Raw genomic sequence first — 24,234 nt, 5'->3', positions numbered from 1 at the left:
ATTATATATCGGGATCGTGTTTTGGAATAATGATTAGAACTAGCGCAGGTTTCATCAAATTTTTATTTCATATACAGTGGCGAACATATAAGTAAGAAAAATCCTTATACCAAATTCATTTAATTTCATTTAATTTATAATTATTACACGAAATAAAAGTCCGAATGCTGTTCTATATTTGTAGTACTTCAGAGTATACGAAATGAATTTTTAAATTTTGTATTATGGACGCAAAGATGGAAATAAAATTTTCATAATAATTAGTTCTATTTACGATTGAGCATTCTATACATTTAACTATTTATACATTCTATATAAGGTATTGAAGAAAAAGGAACAGTACGTACCAAAAGGAATACAAAAATATCTCATCGATATTTTAAATTATTACTACTCTTGATGAAAAATTCAGTCTTGTAACTACTGATAAGAATATTCGTTGAACTTTATTGATAAATAACTTAACCGGGGTACAACAACGCATAAAAAATGTATAATATATTCAGGTATATATATATATGATTTATAATTTATGAATATAAATATTCCATTGAAATACAAAGGGGACAAATCAAACATTTTGTGTGGAAAGGGTAATATACTTTAGCGTGTTACTATAATTTCTTGTTGGTAGTAGCGACATTTGCTCTGCGAAGATATACGAATGATAGTAACGGGAGTAAGCTAACGTCTTCAGGAAATATATTTTTAGCGAGGGTAATAATCATAAAATACACCTCTAAGTAGCGTCGCTGTGGAGAAACAAAACCTTGTTAATGTGATGGTAAAAGTTCTTATTAGCGATATTTCAACTGGTAAGTCAACCGATTTGAAGCACGAGTTGCTACATTCATTCAAGTTTATTAATATGCAAACACACGAAGATACTAATACCAATGATTCTCATTTAGATAGCGTTCTATTGCACAAGTACACCTCTAATCGCGATAATACCGTTTACAGATACCACCAGGAAGAGTGGCCCTGTCGCGATTTCCCATAAATGGCGTACCTTCAGGAGGAAACGAGTATCCGGTTATCCGTTCTAGTATACGAAGATAACCTGTTACGTCAACTTTAGTAAATGCACTTCCTCCGTTATGTGTATCTTCAGGTCTAAAATGTTCACTTCTTATATATAGGTATACGGTAGAAAATATATACAACACGACAAAATCTAAGTGAAAGTATTGCAAAATCCAATGATCAAACTTATTGTAAATAAAGAGAAACCTAAGACATTTCCAAGTTATTGTTGCAATTTCATCTTACTATAGTTTGAATTCAATTTTTATATAATAGAATATTCTGTATATAAATACGATGTTTCTATAGTTATAAAAGAAGTTAACAAAAATAAGATATAATTAACCACTTTAATATTTGGACACTACAGTATTTTCATGTTTGTTAATTTATCTGCGCAAATTAAGATATTTATTCAGTTGCTTCGTATTACGTTTAGAGATTATTTATTACAGGTGACAGAAATGTAATCAGTTTCTTCGTAATTGTAGTTTATTATTATAGTATATAATATATAATAGTGTATAATAAATTATAACTGAAATAATAATCAATTTTCACGTTACAACAATACTCGGACAGATTAAGAAAATTAATTTTTCATGTGTATAGCTTTTTTAACTATGCTAAATTAAACTAAAATTCATAGTATGCTGTTGCGTAATCTTTCTACTTAATAACGATCCTCAAACAATGAGGCATACTTGAAATGATTTATATTAAATATCCAAATGTAGTAAAACTTCATTTTTCTTTTAATTTTCAATTTCTTTTTAAAAATGTATTAATATTTTACGAACTCTGTGTTCCAACTCATCCCCTAACATAACGTGAGAAAGTATAATATAAGACAAAAAACTTAAAATTACGATGATGCTTGCTATCGTTTCTCTTCTCTTTTCCTCAGTGATTTATCCTTTTCTGACAATTTCTGAAAACATAGTCTCCTAATATGATTTCAAACATTTCAAACTTTATTCCTTGTTATATTAACACATACATATAAGAATTGAAATGTTGTGGGTAGTTTTGCAGTTATGAGATGCACTGTATCACATCCTAATTGGCGCATTGTTCTGTTACAAGCGACAAATAATTGCCAGTAAAAATATACTACTGGATAGTGATATTCGATTTGATATTCTTCACGACTACAATTAAAATAGTTTTCTCTGATATTAATAAATTGCATTTAAAATTCAATGTTTTCTCATGCTTTCACGACGCGGTTTCATATCAAACGGCTTTTAATCGATCACAAGATTCTTTGCAGTGCTCTGGAAAAATATAGATATACCGATCGATGACAAGTTTTTTAGTATATTAGTGCGGAAAGTGGAGCGGAAACGCGGAGAAGCGTATCTATGTTTAAAACTACACCGACGACTGCACTCTGTCATCCAGACTTCACGCAAGAGAGGACAATAGCTTTCCCTGGACGTTAATATAATTAATTATTAGACACATAATAAAATACATCATACAGTGTCCTTTATTATTCCATCAATTTTTTCTCCCCACCTCGCTGTTTATAAAACGCGAAAACGTACAGTACAGATCAGAATCAGTATAGATATTCTTTTATACTGTATCTGATACTTCTGTCTCATATGTAAATGGAAATCAGTCCATTACACGGGTAATTTCACTTGCACTTTATAACCGCCACATTGAATTAGAATCCCGGCCCGACGTACAAAAGAAAATCGAATTACTACGCGAATAATTCGCCTTGCTACCAGTGTTATGCAATTTACAACTACGGAGACCTACAAAAGTATTTGAATATTTATTACAAAGAACTTTTATATATACCTACATATTGTATATATTATGCATATCAAACGAAATTTTATTAACACTTAATGAGATATTGTTGACATGATTATATTGGTAAAATTTGAAACCAATCTGAAAATTTATATATGTATATAGAAGTTACAATACAGGGTGGTTGGTAACTGGCGGTACAAGCGGAAAGGGGGCGATTCTACGCGAAAAAAGGAGTCGAAAATATAGAATAAAAAAAATTTTTTTTTTATTTTTTTTTTTTAATTTTTCCATCGAGACAACAATCTACAGTGAGATCCGTTATAACGAGACGCGATAAAGTGTACACGTACCGAGCGAAAATTCAAAGTCGATTTTCTCGAAAACAAAGCCTCAAACGAAAAATTTTTATTCTATATTTCCGACTTCTTTTTTTCGCGTAGAATCACCCCTTTTCCGCTTGTACCACCAGTTACCAACCACCCTGTATATTTACTGCAGCATATATTTAATAAAAGATTAGTATACAGCATGAATGGTTTGGCTGATGCAAAAACAAGTGACAGGCATCGAAGGATATAAGAACCAACTGGTTTATCATATATAGTTACAGACCGAAAGTCGTGAAAAACTGCAATTATCATCATTTTTAACCGTTTATAACTCATAGCAACGTTAACCCATTTCGATGACATTTTCAGCATGTATATAACCGACATAAATCTGTAAAATGAATTTTTTAAATTTTATTTAGAAACTTAGGTAAAAAATTATAAAAATGTGATCATATCTATCCTCGCGATTCCAACCAATTGCAACTTTTTCCATCTTTCTTATACGTCATCCAGTAAACTCATCCTTCTATCTTCTCGAAAAGGTTCACATCGTTCGACCCAATCTTTAAAAAGTTATTTTGTCTTAAAGTGTCTTCGAATACTTTCGTGAGCCACTGTATTTTCTCTAAATATCTTGTAGCTTTGTTGCATATCTTTAGATTCGACCAAAACATTAAGAATATAATCGTGATAATCCGATCTCATTACAGTACCAATAAAATTTCAAATGTTTCAAATAATACACAATATGTATACCTATTTACGAAATATTTCTACGAGTGTTAAATACTTTTGCGAGCTATTGTATACATATTGCGTATTCTAAACGATTATGATTGATTAACATATACCGACAATTTGTCACTATGCTTGAATAAAAAATCAAACATAACGAGCCTAAATTATATGTATAAGAGTGTTAATAAAGATTATAAAAAAGAAGTTGGTTTTAAGGATCGATAAATAGATGTAAAGATAAAAATAGTAACAGTCTACGATATTTGCATGGAGAGGGCAAAAAGTGGCACATATACATATGTAACTCACTTTTTATCATTATCTCGATAAATCTATAGTATATATACCACGGCTCACAAGAATTGCAATCATCGTATGCACTGTAGGTACGTACGGACGCCGGAAGTCCCGTTAGTCAACCTTAAGGTTTAAGGTTCGTTTCTCCGAGTACTGACTCGTGCTTGCACGTGTAAGCTGTTTCATAGATAATTGTCGAATTAGTTGATAAAATTCTGTCGCCATAATTACCGTAAATTCTGTCGATTAGAGAGTTACGACCACGTCCAGAAATTTAAGAACTATCCCATTAAATTAGGTGGAAATGTTGTTAGACTACTCATTATTGCTCCTTTTATCGTCAAGGATTGTCGGTATTTATGTATAGATAATTTTCAGTGAAAGTTGTATAAAACTCGAACTGGTTTCGATAATGTCTTCTAATATTAACTTGATAAGTCGCAGGGAAATTCCTAACGAAAGCTCCTATTAAGCAAAGTTCTTTTAAGAATTAACAAATATTATCGAAATTAACAATTTCACGAAGTCCTGTTACTAACGAGATATTCGATATTATTGTGAATTACATTGATCTTGCTGCAAACTTTGATTGCGTTTGAGTGACATTTAATATTCAATAAAATCAATATTGATTATTTCATTTTTTCTTCAAATTTAAGAAATTTGTTAATGGTAGAAAAACTTGATTCGATCGAGAATGACACAAAGGACGATAGAGGATTTAAATCAAATATACTCCGAGAAAATCGTTTCCGAATCTGTTAAAGGACATTCCTTAAACAGAAACTTCTATAACTAAAATATTAAAAATTAACGAGAACAAATCAGTTTTAATTAGCTGTTTTTGAATAGAAAATCATTAAATAAAAATATTATTGCGTTTAAGAAATTAACAAGCCGAATAACGAGTTACCTCGACCTCCTCTCCGGATAACAAATTAAAGTCGTAGAGACAACAGTTTATGTCTTCGAGTGACCATCCGCTAAGATTGCAAAAATTTCAATTAAAAATATATTTACCGACAATTTTTAAAGCCATTTTATATAGCTAGAAACTTGGACCGACATGTCGGACACGATATGTACATATAAATATCGTGAGTTCCTTATAGCTTCGTGTGAAAGCGCCATTCCATTCGACTCCGTCTATATGCTACAACATACAGAAAGACGAGACTCTTGTTCGCATGGGGGGTCACAGCTAGCCCTGAGGGAGCAGTCATTGACATTGAGAGAGAGGGAGGGAGAGAGACCGTCGAGAAACGTGACTAATATTGTGGCTACCTCTGTATGGAAGCTTTTCGTATTTTCTATTCACCGATAGCCACCTGTAGAATCGCTGATCACGAGGTCGATTTAAATTGAAAGATAATTTTCTTTTGTACGATATATGATAAATTTGTTCCTTCAGCTACATATCATAACTCAAATTTTTGCAGTTCATTGTAGATTAGAGATTTGAGTTTATATAACGTTTATGAAATAAAGTACTTTAGCTCGTGAAAAGTAAGATGGAATAGAAAGGTACGACTAAAGCATGCGAATCGTTATGGTAGTAACTGCAACATCAGGTAAATTATACGGTAGAGTAACACTAAAAGGTACACGCACATTATCTCAGCATTTGTTTAATTAGCGTCAAATAGGTTTAACTGGTAAAAAATGCACATTTACACCGTCTTTGGAACTTTGCGCAATATCCTAAAGAACATAATTGATACGTTCGTTGTAAAAAAATTGTGGACATCATGGTTTCATTATCATACTGCGGATTGTTGACGACAAAAGAAAGGGAACTAAAAAAATATTTCACAGATTTTTTGTTGATGAAAATTTTTAATTGTTATTCATCGACAGTTATGTATTTAAAGTCTTTCGAATGTTGGAACAGAGCCACGATTTGCTATGGTTTAATTTACTTGGTTGGTGTAGAAATTCTGGATAGTGCTAAAACAGGTTTCTTGCGAACGTCTTACTCTCGACGATTCAGTATTCGACAGTCGCTCTGCTGGCTCGTATTCGTCGAGGTTTATTGCCTCGAGCAGCGAAGAAAGTATAACGCAAATCCCTCTGATAAACCTTAAATGATCATGAGTTACAAAAATAAGCAAGTAAGATTCTACCGTGCGATTCGTCCTCGATATACGTTCATCCAGGTATCTATTTCATAGTAGGATTCGATTATTCACGTAACAGTAATGAAAAATACGTGTGCGTGCACGATGTATAAATTTTACACGAAAATCTAATCTAATCCGTCAAACTGCGCACAGAAACACCTGACTAAATCACATTCCAATACGACGATTCAACACCCTACCGACTACACGACCGATCAAATCAAACGATTCCTTGTTTAAGACGATCACTTTTAAGAACGCATTTCCGATTACACAAGTCATGCAACAACGTAACTAAAAGCTGAACAAAAACATTTCTGTCGGACTTCTAGAACGATTATTCGTTGATGATCTACCGGTCACGTAAATTGCAATCCTCGGACAACGATTGATCGAAGATCGTAATTTTTTACATAAAAGCAGCGGGCTGACAAAACGAATTGTAAATGGTAAACCATGCGATGAGAGAACACTGTTGAACATTACCCTCGTTCCTCTTCGGCAGTCGGCGGTCCCTGTTGCGCGATGCGAAACACGTCCGTCGTCGACATGGTGCTCCGCTGGCCAGCACACTATTAACACACGATCACGGGTCACATATCGACGCCACTTTCCTCCAATTATCCAACGTCGAGGATATTTTCCTTGATTCGAATCCACGTAGTGATGCCGCGCACTCGGCGCGATCCACGTGTGAACGCGCGCTAGTCGTGTAAGCTAAGTACGTGTCCAGGTTGGCTGGCGCCCGTCAAGGCTAACACTGGTGCCGTGGTGTGCTGTGAGAATGGTGCGTGCAAAAGCCGATGTATGCAAGCCGGTAGCGCAACAGGTTGCGAGTCCACACAGATTTTCCACGATCCACGACCGGCTGGATCCGCCGTAGCTATCGATCGTTCACGGCGATCCAAAAGTAGTGAAGAGCAACGCACGACAGCGACTAACTCACTGCAGTCTCGTGTAGTGTCGCGGCGAAGCGGTCACGCCGCACCTCTACTTCTGTTGCCGTTCTGTTCTCTTCCTTCTACCTGTGCACAGCCACGCACACCATCATTTTTCTTTTAGTTGTGTGTACCATAGACGCTCGTTTGTCCACGGACGAAACGCGTTCCTTCTATCTGCGCGCACGTACACGCCACCATACCATAGTCGGTGCTTTCGTAGAGATGCTATTAATCTCTATACATTGCTATCTTTCGGCTGTTTGTGTATTTTCATACATACGAGTTTCTCCTCTATTGCTTCGCCGCGCCGTGATTGTCTATTTAGGTATACGAACATTTATCTCTCGTTACGTTTCTATGTGTGAACAGGTTCCACGCGATTGTATATATATGAATATGCCGCGTGACGTAGTCACGCTTGTGCTGCACGATGAACACACGTGTCTTTTGCGTACGCACGCGTCTCAGGTAGATGGTATTTCTTTCATTTGCATACTGTCGTAAGCGTATATTATCGACATTAGTGTTTACGTATTCGTACCTGTCTGCATATTGCTTTCTTTGGCTTAGAAAAAAACACGCAAAGGAACTTTTTCTTTTCACTATGTCACCGATGCAGACTGGATCCTTTGCTTGCTATGATTATGTTAGTGTGTTTCTTTCAGACATACATATACACACTGACATTTTTGGGTACAGGTCTCTTGCGATCGTGTCCGTCTAGATGCATTTCCGTTTACCTGTTGTTAAGGACACACACCGGTGTCTGGTTTCCATCTGTGTAACAGTTCACGTCAACAAGTAGAAACATTACGTTCCATTCGTGAAGCGATCGCACAAACACAAGGATCGCGCTATATGCGCAGAAATAACATTTCTTTAAACTGTGTGTGAGAAAGGCACTATAAGAACGGTTTCCTCTTGCCGTGCATCGGTTCTTATACGTCGATATTTATCCTGGCCGGTTCGTGTATAAACGTATATGAATACGTTTCCATTACCCGTGCACACATACGGTAAAAACTTGCTTATTATATACGTATACATGAGTACCATTATATATGTACATGTTAGTACGCAACTCAGCTATTCGAATACGGAGTTCTTTCGGGGCAATCGCGTTACGATCTTCACCATATGAACTGAACTTGGAAGATCTTGTATTATTCTGTGCAACATTAATAATGCATGTATTTTATACGGTTTGTATGTCTCGAAAGAGAAAAACATATAATATATTTGTTTATACGATGAAGGTATTATTTGTGTAATTTCTATTACCATAATTGTTAATATAATCTCTCTTTACGGCAGTTGTGCCTTTTACTTTTGCCTGTTCTGAATATCCCTTTACATTGTTTAATACTATTTTATTTATAAATACATTTATGAATTTTAGTATCCTTTACATTTTTTTCCAAAATATTTGAAAGTTTAATGTAAATTATATTGTACTGCATAATGTATATTATTATTAATAAATGGCGTTTTTAGTAAATACTATGAATAAAATAAATCTATAATTGAATATTAGTTTTTTGTGTATTCTTTAAATTAAAATCTTTATCGAAGGAGAATTTGCCGATTTCATGATTTTTGAAGATATTCAATTCGTACAATTTTATTTTTTTTCGGTTCTGATTTCATTCACTTATATTATCATATTGTGAATCATTCTTCTTCCAAGTGGAATTTCACTCTCTAGGTCCTCAATCGCAAATCAATTTATTGCAATTACCAGTATAGAGAGGAACCGATTTCCTACGGATCGAACTGAAAATTTGAAAGGACGAATTGTTACCTGTTGCGCATGGTGCGTGGTACGTATACACATATGCCTCGCGCATGCGCAGTTTGCAAATGCAATGCTAAATATCAATATTCTTGCTGTATCATACATTTTTACAAATTCTAAACAAATTAATATAATCTATTCATAATATTGGCAATCAATTGTATCGTTAAATCAATGATATAATACAAGTAGAATATTTATATAAAATTTAAATATTCTATTTGTACTATAATCTTTTTGAAAGAGTACAATATTTGAATAATTATAGTAAATACTTAAATAGAAAACGCAAATATTTGAAGAAAGTATAGATCGTCGAGCAGCGTATTTTCTATTCAGAACTTCTTGTTCAGTTCATTTAGGCTATTTTCAATAACTAAAAGGTATTAACGAATTAACTTTATATTTTTTGCTGTCGATAATAGTTCGAAAGATATATATTTTTCAAGGCAAGGATTTGTAGATTTTCTTTTTACTAAAGTACAAATAATAACCTTTTTAGTTTTAATAATAGTGTCGCATATAAAAATGTATTATTTATAGCAAAAATATATTATTATAAAATTACATTTTTCAATCACTGTAAAAGTAATAAAAAAATGCTTAGAATATTTCTAATTATTGTAATATATGTAAGATGAAGTATAACTTACAAGAGAAAATATTAGTACTGCTGTAAGTTATATTTTAAAATTAAATAAATAAAATATGTTTCGATATGTGTATAATTTCGGTCAATATATTTCTATATGTGACTCACGTACACACTCCGGATGGAAGTGTACAGTCACGTAAAATGCATTTCATCGTCATTGCTAGCGCAGCAGCTTTGAAAGACATTATGACGACAAAGTGTTTAGCAAGTACAGATAAAAATAAACATTGCACATAAAAATTGCATTATACCACACTCCTATATTTATTTATAAAAGAAATAAAAGTGCTAATTTTAGTCAGTGTGATCATGCAAAGAGTAAAAGAGACGAGACGATGAATAATTATTAGCACGTTTGATACTATTAACAGAAGTTTAATAAAATTAAAGGATATTATGTTAAGATTAATTACAATAGGGATAGTTGTGTTCTGTGTTTCGTTTTTGCAGTTTCTTATTCTCGAAAATTTTTAGTAAACATACTAGTAAATATCTATAAATATGAGTAATTTATTTCTTGTAATATTCTTATTGAGTTATGATGTAAACCTAAAAAAGCCTGATGAGGAAGTTGTGAAATATAAAATATGATTATATATAAAAATTGTAGAGTCTTCATTCTTCTTTCTTCCAGTAATTACGAATGTAGAGTGCATAAAAATTTGGTACATTCACGTGAACGAATAAATAGAACACGACTTGTTCGATTTTTCTACAACGTTACACTTTACGCACCTTTAATTTCATATTTGCATATCACATTATTTAGGATATATTTATCCAAATTAATTTTAGCAAAAAGTTTTCGTAGATATTTCATATTGAATCAATTCAGTCACATAAATGTTATCATGTTTTTCATACACCCTGAGTGGAGTTATTAAATTATGAATACTCGATGTGTATCATATTTACATTTTATATCCCATGGACGTCATAATATACAAGACGAATACATTAATAACAAATGGTCGAACTAAATAAAGAACAATACAAATTATTATCATTGACGACTTGTAATCTACTACTTGTATAAAATGAATTTTTTATAGCATTAAATAATACTATAATATATCCGTTGTTACATTTTCGCGAATGAATGAAAAGTTGAAATCAATTTTAAGAAAAAAAAGTTAATTTTTCAAACAATTCCGCCTAATACAGAATGTGTGGTCATATAATATCATTTGTTGTGACATAATAAAATTTTTGTACATATAAATAAAAGCCACGAATAGATTTTGTTCTACCATCCAGTATCGTACATATATTATAAATAAACGAGGCATTCTTCGAGTGTGTATTGTTTAATCCATTATTTGGTATTACTTAATGATAGTAAACTGATTATTAATATTGCGCTGATATATATATCTATATATATATCTATATATAATATATATATATATATATATAATATATATATATATTAATAAAATAATGATATTATATAATATTATATATAATATTATATAATATATAATATTAATAAAAATATTATTTATATATATATATATATATATATATATATATAAATTGGAATTAATAAAGTTTATGGCATCATAGAAAAATTCATATTACAAAAACAAAATAGAAAAAAATTGGAAATAAATGTTATTTCACGTTATGATCAGCTATTCAGCTTAATATCTTTGATAAAAATTTTATCTTACGATTTTATCTTTTACACACAAACACTTTCTCGCCGTTTATTCTTATCGGCACTTGTACAACATTGACTTTCATATATTAGTAAGACTATTTAAACTGACTTGCAATGAGAAACTTATGCTTTAGAAATTTGTCTTCTTACAATAATCTTACAAATTACAGTTGGACCAAGTGTACGTCGCGATATAACATCCATTATGCGAGTATCTATTGAAAACCGGAAATTATAACTACATGGCCCGTTAAACTATTTCGATGGCAATGAACGTAAAATATTGTCGTATCACTTACTTACGTGTTTTGTTAAATTAAAAGGAATGTAATATGTTATATTTTTTGATTTCCAAACGAAACATACGCTAAATTATTTTATATATGGTTTTGTTCGTAGCATATTTAAAATCAGCGATTAACAAATTCCAGATGTTAATATGACTACTGTAATATCACTCAAGGTGCAAAATATGATTGTTAGTGCAGCGACAAACTATTTACCAAAATTGAAAAAGAAAGTGAATAAAGAAACAAAGGTATATAAAAGCGTCACAATTTCATCCGCATTATGTATAAAATACAGATGAAATATTTTGCCTTAGTATAATGTAGCAATTATATTATACATTGTTAGATCGATATACTTTGTGCACACATGACACCAATACATAATGTCGAATTTTTATAACAATATGTAAGCAGAGGTTGTATTCTGCAGAAGAATATTCATACTTTACCTTTATCTTTATATTTTTTATTTCAAATCATCTTGTAGCTTTAAAACAGCAATATCTTTTTAATTGTCAATTATTGGTACGATATATGCAAACTTTCCACAGTAATTTATAAAAGTATATGAAAAAGTAAGAAATATTAATCTAAATTTCATTTAACACATTGTATAACTTAAATGTTGTCTTTTTTTAAAGCATTGTGTCATGTGATTGTATATTTCAGATAAAAATATGAGGTACGTGTATATCATAAAATTGACATTTGTTATCCAACAATACGAATATAATGTATGTATAGTACAAATGGAAATTGTCTTACATTTCATACAATAATTTCATTAGACCAAGCTTTTATTTAAAGTCGAACTTATTCGGGCCATGTAAATATATCACAACTATGTACGTTCATACATACATGTAGATTCAACAAACACACAAATTATTTCTGAACGATACATACACTAATCATTCTCACACTTTGCTGCTCAATGTACTCATCACTCTGTTTACAATTCATTCTCTACTTTGACACCTGATTTTAATTTTTTTAACTAGTTTTAAATAACAAATTCTTAATTAAGAAACGAATTTTAAATGAGAACAATTCCAATTAGTTCTAATAAAATCAATAATCTGTCACATAGTGAAAACATGCTATTTAAACTACTTTTTTTGCAAGAAATATAAAATGCTGATCAAATAAAAGAATCTACGTCAGGTGTCAAGAACAATTACTTAATTATCGTGATTCAGCTTTCGTTTTAGGAGGCCTGAAAGCTTTCAATTTTTTTGCTTTCTTTTGTTTTGTGGCACTAGCACCAGACTGAAAAGCTTTCCAACTATCAACTCTTGATTGTCGAGATTCTTCAAAATTTTTTTGCCACTCACGTTCTAACGCAGCTTGTGCTTCTGCAGATAGTTCTTCTTCCCGTTTCCTTTTACGTTGTTCTGCATCTCGAGTAGCTAATTCCCTTCTACAGAAAAAAAAAATCACAAACTTTTATTTACAGATAATAGGATCAATTTCATAAACTATACTATTATTATTCAAATTTACCTTCTTCTCTCCATGTCAGCAAAGAGTTTCATTGTCATAACCCAAACTGCATGTCTATAACCTTCTTCTGTTTCCTCTTCAAGTATATTTGCACTTTCTGTTTTTCCCTCTTTTTTCAGTTTTTTCTTCTTTTCTACAATCTAACAAATTTTTCGACATTTATAAATGTATTACACATATATTCTTATAAATGAGAAGGATTTATTTGTTTATTATTCATACCATATGATCCGTTCTAGCTTTTGCTTCTTCTATAACATCCATGCATTTAGCTCTAGTTTCTTCGTTTTCCAATGTTTTCCATGCTTTGTTAACAACTATAATGAAAGAAACAATTTTGAAAATTCATCAGTTCTTAAAGTGAAAATTAATACATACTTTCAAATGCTTGTTGTGCACGTTCTGCGTCATCTTGGTTTTTATCAGGATGCACAAGAATTGACATCTACATAACAAAAATAATTTAATAACGTATATTTTAAAATTTACACATTATATTAAAGACGAGAAAGATGTTAACTTACACGCCGATATTTCTTTTTTATTTCATCTATAGATGTGGATGGATCAATTTGTAATACTTCAAAAGGGTTTAAATTAAAATACGACGAGCCAGGCCGAAGTAGTCTATCAATTTGTTGTTTGGGAGTTAATACCGAATCTCTTTTTTCTATTTCTTTCACCTGAAGAAAAATAAAATTTCGTACAATGCAAAACAACTATTTGTTTAGGGCGCGAATACAGTTGTATAGGTTAGGCTTATTTATAACTCAAAAGTTTACTGAGAAAACAATTTACTTTATGATGTTTTAAGAAATGTTAGGTATCACTTATCAAATAACGAAAAACTAATGGTAAATTGTACTTCAAATTCGATTTATTATTATTGTTTAATGCATACATAGTGACGTTTGTTAACCCTTAAAACAAGGTACAAGTGTTTACAGTTATATAACCAAGAATTGTATCAAAAACTGACTTTTACACAGATAAGTGTTCTAATGATATGATGTCATTCGAGATTTACATACTTCGGAATAAAATTCATTGAATTCGTCCTCCTTCTTGGTTGGACTATCACTGGATATATTCGAGTTGGTAGCAGCCATCTTGATTGTTACTAACTTCCATGCTACTAGTGGTGCCGCCTGTGAAAAATTGATATGTATTTCGGAAGGACTAATCTGCGACCCGCTTATTTAGAGGAACTGATACAATATGACTTATGTATTATTGCATTCATATGCACTAATCTTATCGCTAAAGTTCTCTCAATGCATAACAGAATTTATTAATAAATTAAATTATTAAAATCAAGTGAAAAATATTTTATACTTATACAATATAAAAGTTTAATAAATTTACATGTATATTTTATAATCAGGTTACGAATACTTTAGATATTTTACATTTAATTTTCTCATAAGTGCAGAAAAATCCGCATTCCAATTGTTCCGGTGATTATGAAAGTGGATAAGTCAAATATCTAAAAAAATTGGATTTATCACTTATTTTACGTTGCATAGTACTTTTCAAAGTAGTAGAAATTTAACCATATTATATATTATATTGAAACAGCTGAATTGAGTTGGATGTTGTGTCATTAAACAGAACTCAATTTATGCGCCAGACGCAAAACTTTAAATATCTCGAAATGAGACATAGGACACTTGCATAATCACCGACTCAGTTATATATAATATGGGAAATGTATTAACTTGTCCCCAAAGTTTCTTTTGTTTTATAAGGAAATAATACCAGTAAAACATTTTTTGCTTTATATTATTTTATTAAATTACGTATGATCATAATAGTAGAAATAGAACAAAATGGATTATACAAAACATGGACAAAACAAAAAATGTTGTGCATCTATTATTTCTTTATAAAACGAAAGAAACTTCTGGGACAACCTAATAACAGAGAATGAAGTTTCAGAAAATAGGTTCGGAAAATCGAGTAAAGAAGTCATGTAAAATTTTATAGTATTTTATTAACAAAGCTTAACAACCAATAAACAAGTGAAGTTTTATAGCGGTAACAAAGATGTATTACAGGGAAATTAAAATCGTACATTCAATATATACTATAGCATAAAATTCTGTTCAAATCAATGGACTAAGATCGTTTTTAAAACTACTTGTACACGTAACTACTCGCTATTTTCCACCAGGAAACACAGAACGCATAAATAGGAAGGTGTAAACACTAGTACAACACTATAACATCTAGCATACATTACATTTTAACTAATCTAGCATGATATCTACTAGTTAGTCGTGTACTAGTGAACACCAGTTCATACATAAATGCATTTTCTTTAAATGTTATCTATAAGGGCCAGTCCGTTTAAGGAACGCTATTACAAACGCACACAATTTCCTTGTAACATTTTACTTGCTTATTAACATACGTCACATTCATCGGATATCTAGTTACATGAATTGCAAACTAATAGTTTTACTTACACACATCAACATTATGCGATTCGTCGACTATTCTCGTTTTTTCTAACTCTACCTTTTTTCAAGAATCTTAACGTCCTTTACAGTGCTAAAAGTTTTTTTTTTTTGGAAAAGTAATATATATATATATTAATGTATATATTTAAATGTATATAAATATATATACATTTGTATTAAATGCCATTAATAACTATAATTTTTATTAATAAATATATATATATATACGTATATCAACATATGAGAAATAATATATCAAAATTTGACACGCAAAGATTTAATGCAAAATTGTGTTTAAATGAAAAGATTTTTGATTATTTTTTCGTAATATTTTATATTCTGTACATTAAAGTTTAACAACGATTAGCAGCATTATAATTTGACGTTAAGATTCTGTTTTTTTTTTAACGAAGCGGTTATTAAAACATCAAAAACTTTAGTTCTCAACACGAAACAGTCAGGACATCGACGTTTTTCTTTAACGAGGAGTAGTATATATATAGTTTGTATTAAACGCATCATTTATGCATATATTGATAATGAACGTTGATTTCCTTCATTCTTTAAACATAATTTGTATACAGTCAGATATTTCATGTTCATATATTATGATCAGACGTAAAGAATTTTAATAGAAATAAAAGCCAGTATAAATAAGAACAGACGCGTGTGTGTATAAATTTATCAAGTACATGACATAATTTACAATTGATCAACGTGAGCATTGTACTCTAACTGTACTTCAATAAATTACCATACACATAATAATAGAACTGATAAAAATCTAAACGATATCATACATGATTATAGTATAGCTATACACTATGCATTCCTAAATAATTCCACTTTGCAATTCTACCGTAACGAACATACAAACATCACAATAGCTTATCTCTCTTTTTCATGTTACCACAAGTGATTATATGTATATTATAAATTCTACACGGACTAGCGATTAGTGGTATCAATGATCGAAGTTCGAGAAACATTTGTGAATTGCTTGCGACGTTGAAACGTGCGCGCTTAATAAACTTCACATATTGATCTGAAAATCTATATTTCGATAACTATTCACTGCAAAGATTGCACAATATAAATCATAACAGACGACCTATGTGTATAATCTTATATGTATAATGTGTTCTCTCAGTCGATCTAGCCTGGTGATTGACTTATTAATTTATGTGTAGTCTGTTCATTAAATCGCACATTTTACAATGAAGTACACAATGCTAGCTGTACTAATAATACGTTGACATCTCTTGCTCTATGCTAGTATGTATTCTAATAGTGCGTAAAACGAATTATTTTGTTTAGGGCAACTTATCATAGGTATAATATAATTGTGAGTAAAAAGACGAAAACCTATGATCACGTACTAATGATTATGAAATTATAAAATACTATATCTTCAAATTCTTTACGACACCTTTTTGTTTTTTGAGATGGACTGTGACCCCACAATTTCGTTCACAATACGAAAGTATTTAAAGACATTCACACAATCGGGTCTAAAACGTGCGAAATAATTCAATTCGCGGCATCGTACATTATATCAGAAAATATCACGAAGATATTAGAATTCTTTTATAGGGACATACGATGATCGTTTAATATTGAACGTTCAGCAACGAATCGTTTGCTTGTAAACGTTTGCATCGTTTCACAGCTTGTACGCTAAACGAATAGTCTCAGTGAAGGTCCTCCACAAGATTTTCGCTAACTTCCTTATGAAGTTCCTGTCAAAATATATATATTTATATTTATTTTTTTATCCGTAAAAATTTACGTCTATGTAACTTATCGATATGCACCCAGAAGCTTATCGTAATAAAGCGAATATGTATACATATTCTCTATCCACTTACAGAAATACATCGTTTAGATGCGTACATGAAACGTGTGTCATACAGCGTACGATTACTGGTTATAGACATACAGATTGGTCGAATTTTCATTGATAGATTCCATAAACATACACTTATCAAGAACGCGAGATAAAGTTTCGAAAATTGAATTCTTACTCAAAGCCATAAATTTTATTTGCCATTCGATTATTGTACACTTATGTATATTGAATCAGTGGATAATGGTCCTTTGATTTCGTAATTGATCTTCATGTACCTTATTGATCTTAAACTTGCCGATATTATTTTTGGAATAAACTTAGTCTGTTTACAATATGACATGTGCTGAACATTTTCAATCATTATGTGCCGATTTGTATAAAAACATGTACATACATAGATTGAAGCAAATCTAGTTTCTTTTAGATCGTACAAGTTTTATTACTTTACGGTCATATTGCTATTAGAATAGGAGGGATAAAGATTAAAAAATGCTTCTTTGTATATTTATCGTGTTTTATACGTATAGAAATAAGGTATCTTTAAAGGTTTAAAGATCTCTCTTAATAGCATTCCATGAGAAACCAAAGCACCATTGAATGTTATACATTTCTATAGGACATTAACACGGTTATTACGTCTACCATGTACACACTCTTAAACACGTTAGGTAGATCTCTCGTATCAGACATCCGTATGTGTATGTTCATAGTAATTATACTTATATCATTGATAGTTTTTTTCGCTGGAGTGAGTCCCGGTTTTCGCACACTTCAATAACTTATTTTCAATATCTCTTTCGATAAATAACGAATTTTACTAAATATCTTCATTACTGAAAATAGTTTTAATTACTGAAATTAAAATAGATTTTATTTTATACAGGGTGGTTGGTAACTGGTGGTACAAGCGAAAAGGGGTGATTCTACGCGAAAAAAGAAGTCGAAAATATAGAATAAAAATTTTTCGTTTGAGGCTTTGTTTTCGAGAAAATCGACTTTGAATTTTCGCTCGGTACGCGTGCACTTTATCACGTCTCGTTATAACGGATCTCACTGTAGATCGTTGTCTCAATGGAAAAATCTATAAAAAAAAATAAAAAAAAAAATTTTTATTTTATATTTTCGACTTCTTTTTTCGCGTAGAATCACCCCCTTTCCGCTTGTACCACCAGTTACCAACCACCCTGTATACAACAAATAATTTAATTTATATGCATTATGTATAGGTAAAAGTTTCTGTTTTATATAGTCATAACAAATTTTTACGTACAATTAACCATCAGTCCAGCAAAATAAAACTACGTCAACATTATTACGTACAATACACTATATAAAAATCTTACAGTAACACTCGCAAATATATATGTATACGCCATTGCATAACGTCATATTCGCACTTACGCACACGTATAAACTTTCAAAATCTATTTGGCACTCTCCTAGTTTCATCAAAAAGGCGAGCACACTTGCTATATTCATCAATTCAAAGACATTGCATCGAGTATAGCTTTACTCCTTCGCTACATGTAATTCCGCTTTATACTATACCTTAAGTTCTCCTTAATATTATGCGATCATTGGTCTAAAAAGGTATTTTGTTTTACATAAAAGATATGAATTATGTCGCGACTAAATTATCTCAAGGTAATCGTAGATGCATCTGAATATACATAGAGTAATTATAAATATAATTTAACCAGTCAACGTTTCAGAAACAAAGTTTAATAATGAATTTGTATAGACTATGTAACGTGTACATTTCGTGGTGATTCTTCAGTTAACTTTGGTCTTTATATTAACGTTAAGAATATAATATAGTCAATTAACATTGCATAAATAATGTTCGCGATTTTTTCTAAACTTTGATCTTTAAGTATTCAGATTCTTTTTTGATTTATAGCACAAGTAAATATTTGATTATGTGCTAATGTATTTGCAAGAATAACTAAATAATTTAAAGAAAGGGTTAAGTATATATGCTAGATAACGAAATTAGGAAATATTAATGGAAAATAAATTGGAAATTATTTAGCTGCAGCGTAGTTTTTTGTGTCGAAATTTCTTCAAATATTGTACGTTTCTTTATACATATACATAGATCATAGAAGAAGATAAATATCTACGACAAAAGCACTATTCTAGACAGTTAATAGCTACAGTATGTATGTATTCCCCTTTTACGTAGATTTGCTGAATGCAGACAAATAAATTTCAATTCGTCTTCTTCACAATTTTATACGATATAATCTTGCGCATGATTGATATTTGATATAATTTTTGAAATTTCCATTTCCAATATACCTTAATATTAATATTTGTATAAATTTCATTCGAAGCTTCTCAAGTTTGATTCATTGCAAAATTTCTTCTGATTTCAGCGAAAAAAGTATATTACAATGCAAAATTATCATGAAATTTGTAAAAATTAAAGTACTGTTCGTGTAAGCTCATTATTTAGGGTTGCTTAAATTTTATTTTGTACGTGTTACTTTTGATATCAATAAACTGAAGGCGATCGGTGTGATAGAAAAGAACACTTTTCGAAAAATATTTTATTCCCTGCAAAATTTGATTCGCATAAGTATCGTAAATTTCATTTTGTTTTCAGATATGAATCAATTTGAAGAGGAATGCGCATTACGAGATCATAAATTACCTTTTCGATATTAATCATCAAGTATGTCATTTGACCACTTAATCATCATTTTAGTTTCTGTATATGCCTGTACCCAGCATTTCTCTGAACTGATCCGTTATTTTCTTTGTTTGTAACAGGCTTTTGATTGGGATATAAGAATCATTTTAAACATACAGAGGAAGGGATTATGGGTCACTAGGCATCGACATACATTGAAAAGGATCCACGTTTTGATAATAGATCGTCTTGTCGTCTCAATGTCTGTCGTGCATTACATATACGTGCATTTTGATTTCGAGCTGTCAGCCATTGGTTTTTTTCTTACACATTACTTACGTAGTAGATGATTCATATTTTTGTTTCTTTTACGACTAGATTTTAACGATTTAAACGCTCTGTATAGATTTTTCCAAGGCTGTTACGTGTTCCACTTGAAATGTAAATCAATATCACAATAATGTGTATTAAAATAAATATTCCATTCCGAGAAGTACTTATTTTAAATATTATGCAAACTATGATTATTTATATATATGAAATATTGCAGATGTTTGTCAGAGATTTTTGATAAATTTAAGTAATTGAAATTTTGATATCAAATTATGATATATTCCGCGAATTTTTCTCGTAAACGGACGTTTACAGAAATTCGTTTGATTATCTAGTTTATAATTTATACATTTAAATCGTAAGTTCGCCATAATTCATTATTAGATTTTTAAATATTAAGATAACGTAGCAAAATGTTTTATAGTTTATATATTCGTATTATATTAGTTTTTGCTATCATTTCATGCACCGTTGCTTATTCTAATAGCGTGATAGATGAATCGATTAATTATATTCCACAATCAATTTAAGCTTTCATAAGCTTTCATGAAGTAAGCAAATGAAAAATAAATAACGTCATAGAATTTATGGTATTTTATTAGCTATGTACGCTGAAACTTCTCAGTTTTTCATGTCTATTCATTTTTTTAAATTTATTAAAATTTATTTTTTTAATTAAAAATTGAAAAATTTGGTGGAAAGTTAATCTTTTCAGCCGAGTTAATTCATATAATGTTCGTGTCAAGTTATGTTAATACACGAACTCGAATATTTTTCATGAATTATAGCGAATACGATATTTTATTGATTTAACAGTTTTTATAAAAACTATAGTGCATCATATAATTATGTTAGTAGATAAACATATCTTGCTTACATACATACATATGTACTTCGCTAACAAAGAAATATAAGATGAATCGACGTTACGTAGAACAATGGATAATTTTATAATTTCTGAAGATGTAGAGGTTGACTAAAGTGAAATATTTTATTTCAATTTGTTGTAAAAGTACGCACGTGTGTCTGTTTATATCATGTAGGTGCTTTTATATTTATATTGTATATATGTAAATGTGATAATGATGAGATATGTTTATTACGTCAAATTTCTTAAAGAATACATCCTCTTCTTTCTGCATTATTATACAATAACGTAAATGTGTATGATCTATGGTTAGCATTGTTTCAACCAAGATATACAAAGCAGTCATTCCGTTTTAATTGGAGTCGAATGTGAATACAGCACATACATCTTGTAGTTTTTCAACTGATGATGAAAAGAAGTTCGTACAGGATATTATAAGTGAACTGCTTTCTGCACGAAGTAAAGATATTGATAGCAATTTTCCGCTTTCACTAGACGGAAAAAATATGCTTTTATATGTTCAAGATAAATAAATTTTTACACTGTTAGGCATTTTTCTTTTAGGAGTTTAAGAAATATTTTATGTGTATAATGTTATATATCTAAATCATTGTTAAATAAAGTATAGATACAACAAAATACAAAGGTATAGAATCATTTGTTTCATAAAATAGAAAAGATTATTCCTGCAGAATTTAAAATTTTACGAAAGAAAAAGACGAGAAGAAATTTGAGAACCATGATAGAAGTGAAAGGCAAATCTTTTGTATTGAACTTTTAATGACTTCTTCTTTTTCAAATGACTTCCAGTATGAGATTTAAAAATTCGCTATTTAAACTTAAGTGTGTTGAATATGCACGAATAAAGTGAAATCAAGTTTGTTAATATCTATCGAGGATACAAAATTGCTTGATAAATTAGTGCAAATTAATATCTCGCACTATAATATATCCTCCTATAGTACCGCTAATAATTTTATAGTTGGTACGATATTAAACTTCAATAAACTCTATAGAAAAAATTATAACATAAAATAATGGATACAATAAATTTTTCTCTGTGCAACATCACCATGCTATACATCCTGTATTACATCGGTTACGGTTACACCATCGTGTACGACAACGATTATTAATGAGTTAATGATGTTATACCTAAATATCTAGTTCCCACCGTAGTCGAAGCAAAAATGTTTCTGTATTACGAAAAAGAGTGTCATCATTCGCAAAGCGATATTTGACGCAGAATAAATATATTATCTTACTAAATTGCTACCGTTTGTCCTGTTCGTAGGTAAAGAGAGGTCTCCTTTGTTCAACAAACTCTTATTAAGTTGACAATGCGTAATGACGGCATCATGTATTACGACCATCGAGTAGCAGAAAGCAGAGTGTTGCATTTTACACTTAATCACTTAAATCATTTTTTTATTTTGATAAGCATATGCACGCGCATACGATATAATTTGTATACAAAGATGCACAACACTCGACGATGGGGACACATCTTATAAATCTAACATTTCTCAGGATTTTCTCCATTATGAACTGCCTTAACAGAAATTTTACACCACGTTTACACAACGTTTACGTGTGAAACGTACTGGTGTAATTTTTATATTTTGTGTTTCAACGTGCAAGCGGCTATTCCGATCGTAATCAGAAACTAAGATGATCAATTTTATTTCTTCCCTATGTTGGAATTAGTTGTTCTTGTAGTACTTGGTGCTCCTGTCGAAATATATCGTTTTTCATTTTGATGAATTTCCACATTAAAGAATCCTTTTGATAATTATTTTATTTTTCAGATCGAAAAGATGAAATTTTAGAATCACAACAAGGACATAATTTTACACAATTTCATTTTTGATGAATTATCCTTTTCTCTCTTGAAATACTAACAAGTTATTTTATAATTCTAAAAATTCTTTATTCAATAAAAATGCAACAAAAATTAATTTCTGCATTTGTATTGTTATTTATTGTCGCCAAGTAGCAGATCTCTCGTGATACCACGAAAAATACTATACTAAAAGCATTATTCCAACATACGGAGAATCTTCAAAGGAATGTTCGTTTAATTATATATTTTTTGATAAAATCTATCTTCTGTTCCTTTTCCCCTCACAACTCAATGTTATATTTCCCTACTTTACATTCACGCATATTTTCTTCGGGCATTCAATTAACAAACATGATTCCAATTAGCGTACACACAAGGTGATGCATGATTTCTTCTAAATATGTACCGGCTCAATATCATCAGACGAAACGTGCTATAAACACAGATATGTAGATTTTTATAGAGACCGTAAGTGTGAAATAAAACAGAATTTGCGGTAATCAGTCACCATGAATGGAGAAGTGAAAGTCTTGCTCAGGCTCGTTTCTGGTACACCCCCTTCACCAACGTCCACGCTAAGATCCTTTTTACAAGGTCATGCGTGGCGAGCGGTGGAGGGGGTCTGGCCGCTATGCTTGGTCCACCTCGTGACAAACTTCCATATAGTCTGGATTATGCATTATATCCTTTATCATGTCCTTTAGGATCGGATAACGGGGAAAGATTGGATACACTTTTGAGCTATTGTATTCCTCCTGTGGGAGACAGAGCATTAGTATTATTAACATAAAGTAGATTATGGTCTATGATAAAATAGTGAGTAATTGTAAATTGGTAAATGAAAAAATTAAAGAACTCATGACAAAAACAATTTCTGTACACGTTTGTTTTTCTCCATGACAACGACAGATTGCTCTAGCATTTTTAATTTCTGTTCAATACTGTTCTCGGGTCAATCTTTGTTCTTAATGAGGGCCATATGTCGGAGATGTAGGGATAGCGGGCCTTTCTTTTGGAATTTTGGGAAGATTCCCAATACTTTCGGTTAAACTGTTTGTTTAAGCTGTTCAATATAGTATTATAACAGTGGACTTGAGGTTGAGGTGACACT

The 24,234-nt window shown here is 30.9% G+C and overlaps 3 protein-coding genes across 5 annotated transcripts in view; all 3 read right to left on the bottom strand.

Annotated features, from left to right (window-relative positions):
• Positions 1-7,255, bottom strand: part of LOC138183786 (uncharacterized) — a 96,838-nt gene extending 89,583 nt beyond the window's left edge. The window contains exon 1 of the mRNA XM_069121187.1: positions 6,773-7,255. Within this exon, the coding sequence (XP_068977288.1) occupies positions 6,773-6,837 (65 nt within the window). The 5' untranslated portion in view covers positions 6,838-7,255. The remainder of the gene's footprint in view (positions 1-6,772) is intronic.
• A 3,905-nt stretch (positions 7,256-11,160) lies between these two features.
• LOC138184136 (dnaJ homolog subfamily C member 8) lies at positions 11,161-14,288 on the bottom strand. Its single transcript, XM_069121838.1, has 6 exons — positions 14,165-14,288; positions 13,658-13,816; positions 13,512-13,578; positions 13,356-13,450; positions 13,134-13,273; positions 11,161-13,050 (listed from the first exon to the last, which is right to left on the bottom strand). The coding sequence occupies exons 1-6, from the start codon at positions 14,240-14,242 to the stop codon at positions 12,816-12,818; spliced, it is 774 nt and encodes a 257-aa protein (XP_068977939.1). The 5' UTR covers positions 14,243-14,288; the 3' UTR covers positions 11,161-12,815.
• Positions 14,289-15,108: 820 nt separating this feature from the next.
• Positions 15,109-24,234, bottom strand: part of LOC138184155 (uncharacterized) — a 358,970-nt gene continuing 349,844 nt past the window's right edge. For 2 of the 3 annotated variants that reach the window (XR_011174265.1, XR_011174266.1), the window contains exons 7-8: positions 23,632-23,878; positions 15,109-23,556 (exon numbers count right to left, since the gene is read on the bottom strand). Coding sequence is in view for 1 of the 3 variants with exons in the window: in XM_069121862.1 (XP_068977963.1) it covers positions 23,753-23,878 (126 nt within the window). In the remaining 2 variants the exon portion in view is untranslated. Of the gene's footprint in view, positions 23,879-24,234 lie in introns of all 3 variants that reach the window. The other variant, XM_069121862.1, reaches the window with a different exon arrangement.

Source organism: Bombus flavifrons, chromosome 1 (assembly GCF_040668555.2).
Source record: "Bombus flavifrons isolate JBK064 chromosome 1, iyBomFlav1_principal, whole genome shotgun sequence".
Taxonomy (NCBI): domain Eukaryota; kingdom Metazoa; phylum Arthropoda; class Insecta; order Hymenoptera; family Apidae; genus Bombus; species Bombus flavifrons.
Note: the sequence above shows the minus strand (reverse complement) of the source record. Positions and strands in the feature narration are given on the sequence as shown.

What these genes read in the sequence shown, in the direction of transcription:
- LOC138184136 (XM_069121838.1), bottom strand. Translation starts at nt 14,242, where the DNA reads ATGGCTGCTACCAACTCGAATATATCCAGTGATAGTCCAACCAAGAAG. An exon ending in TGCACAACAAGCATTTGAAA is followed by an intron (nt 13,451 to 13,511) that starts GTATGTATTAAT and finishes CTTTCATTATAG; the next exon opens with TTGTTAACAAAGCATGGAAA. An exon ending in AAGCTAGAACGGATCATATG is followed by an intron (nt 13,274 to 13,355) that starts GTATGAATAATA and finishes AAAATTTGTTAG; the next exon opens with ATTGTAGAAAAGAAGAAAAA.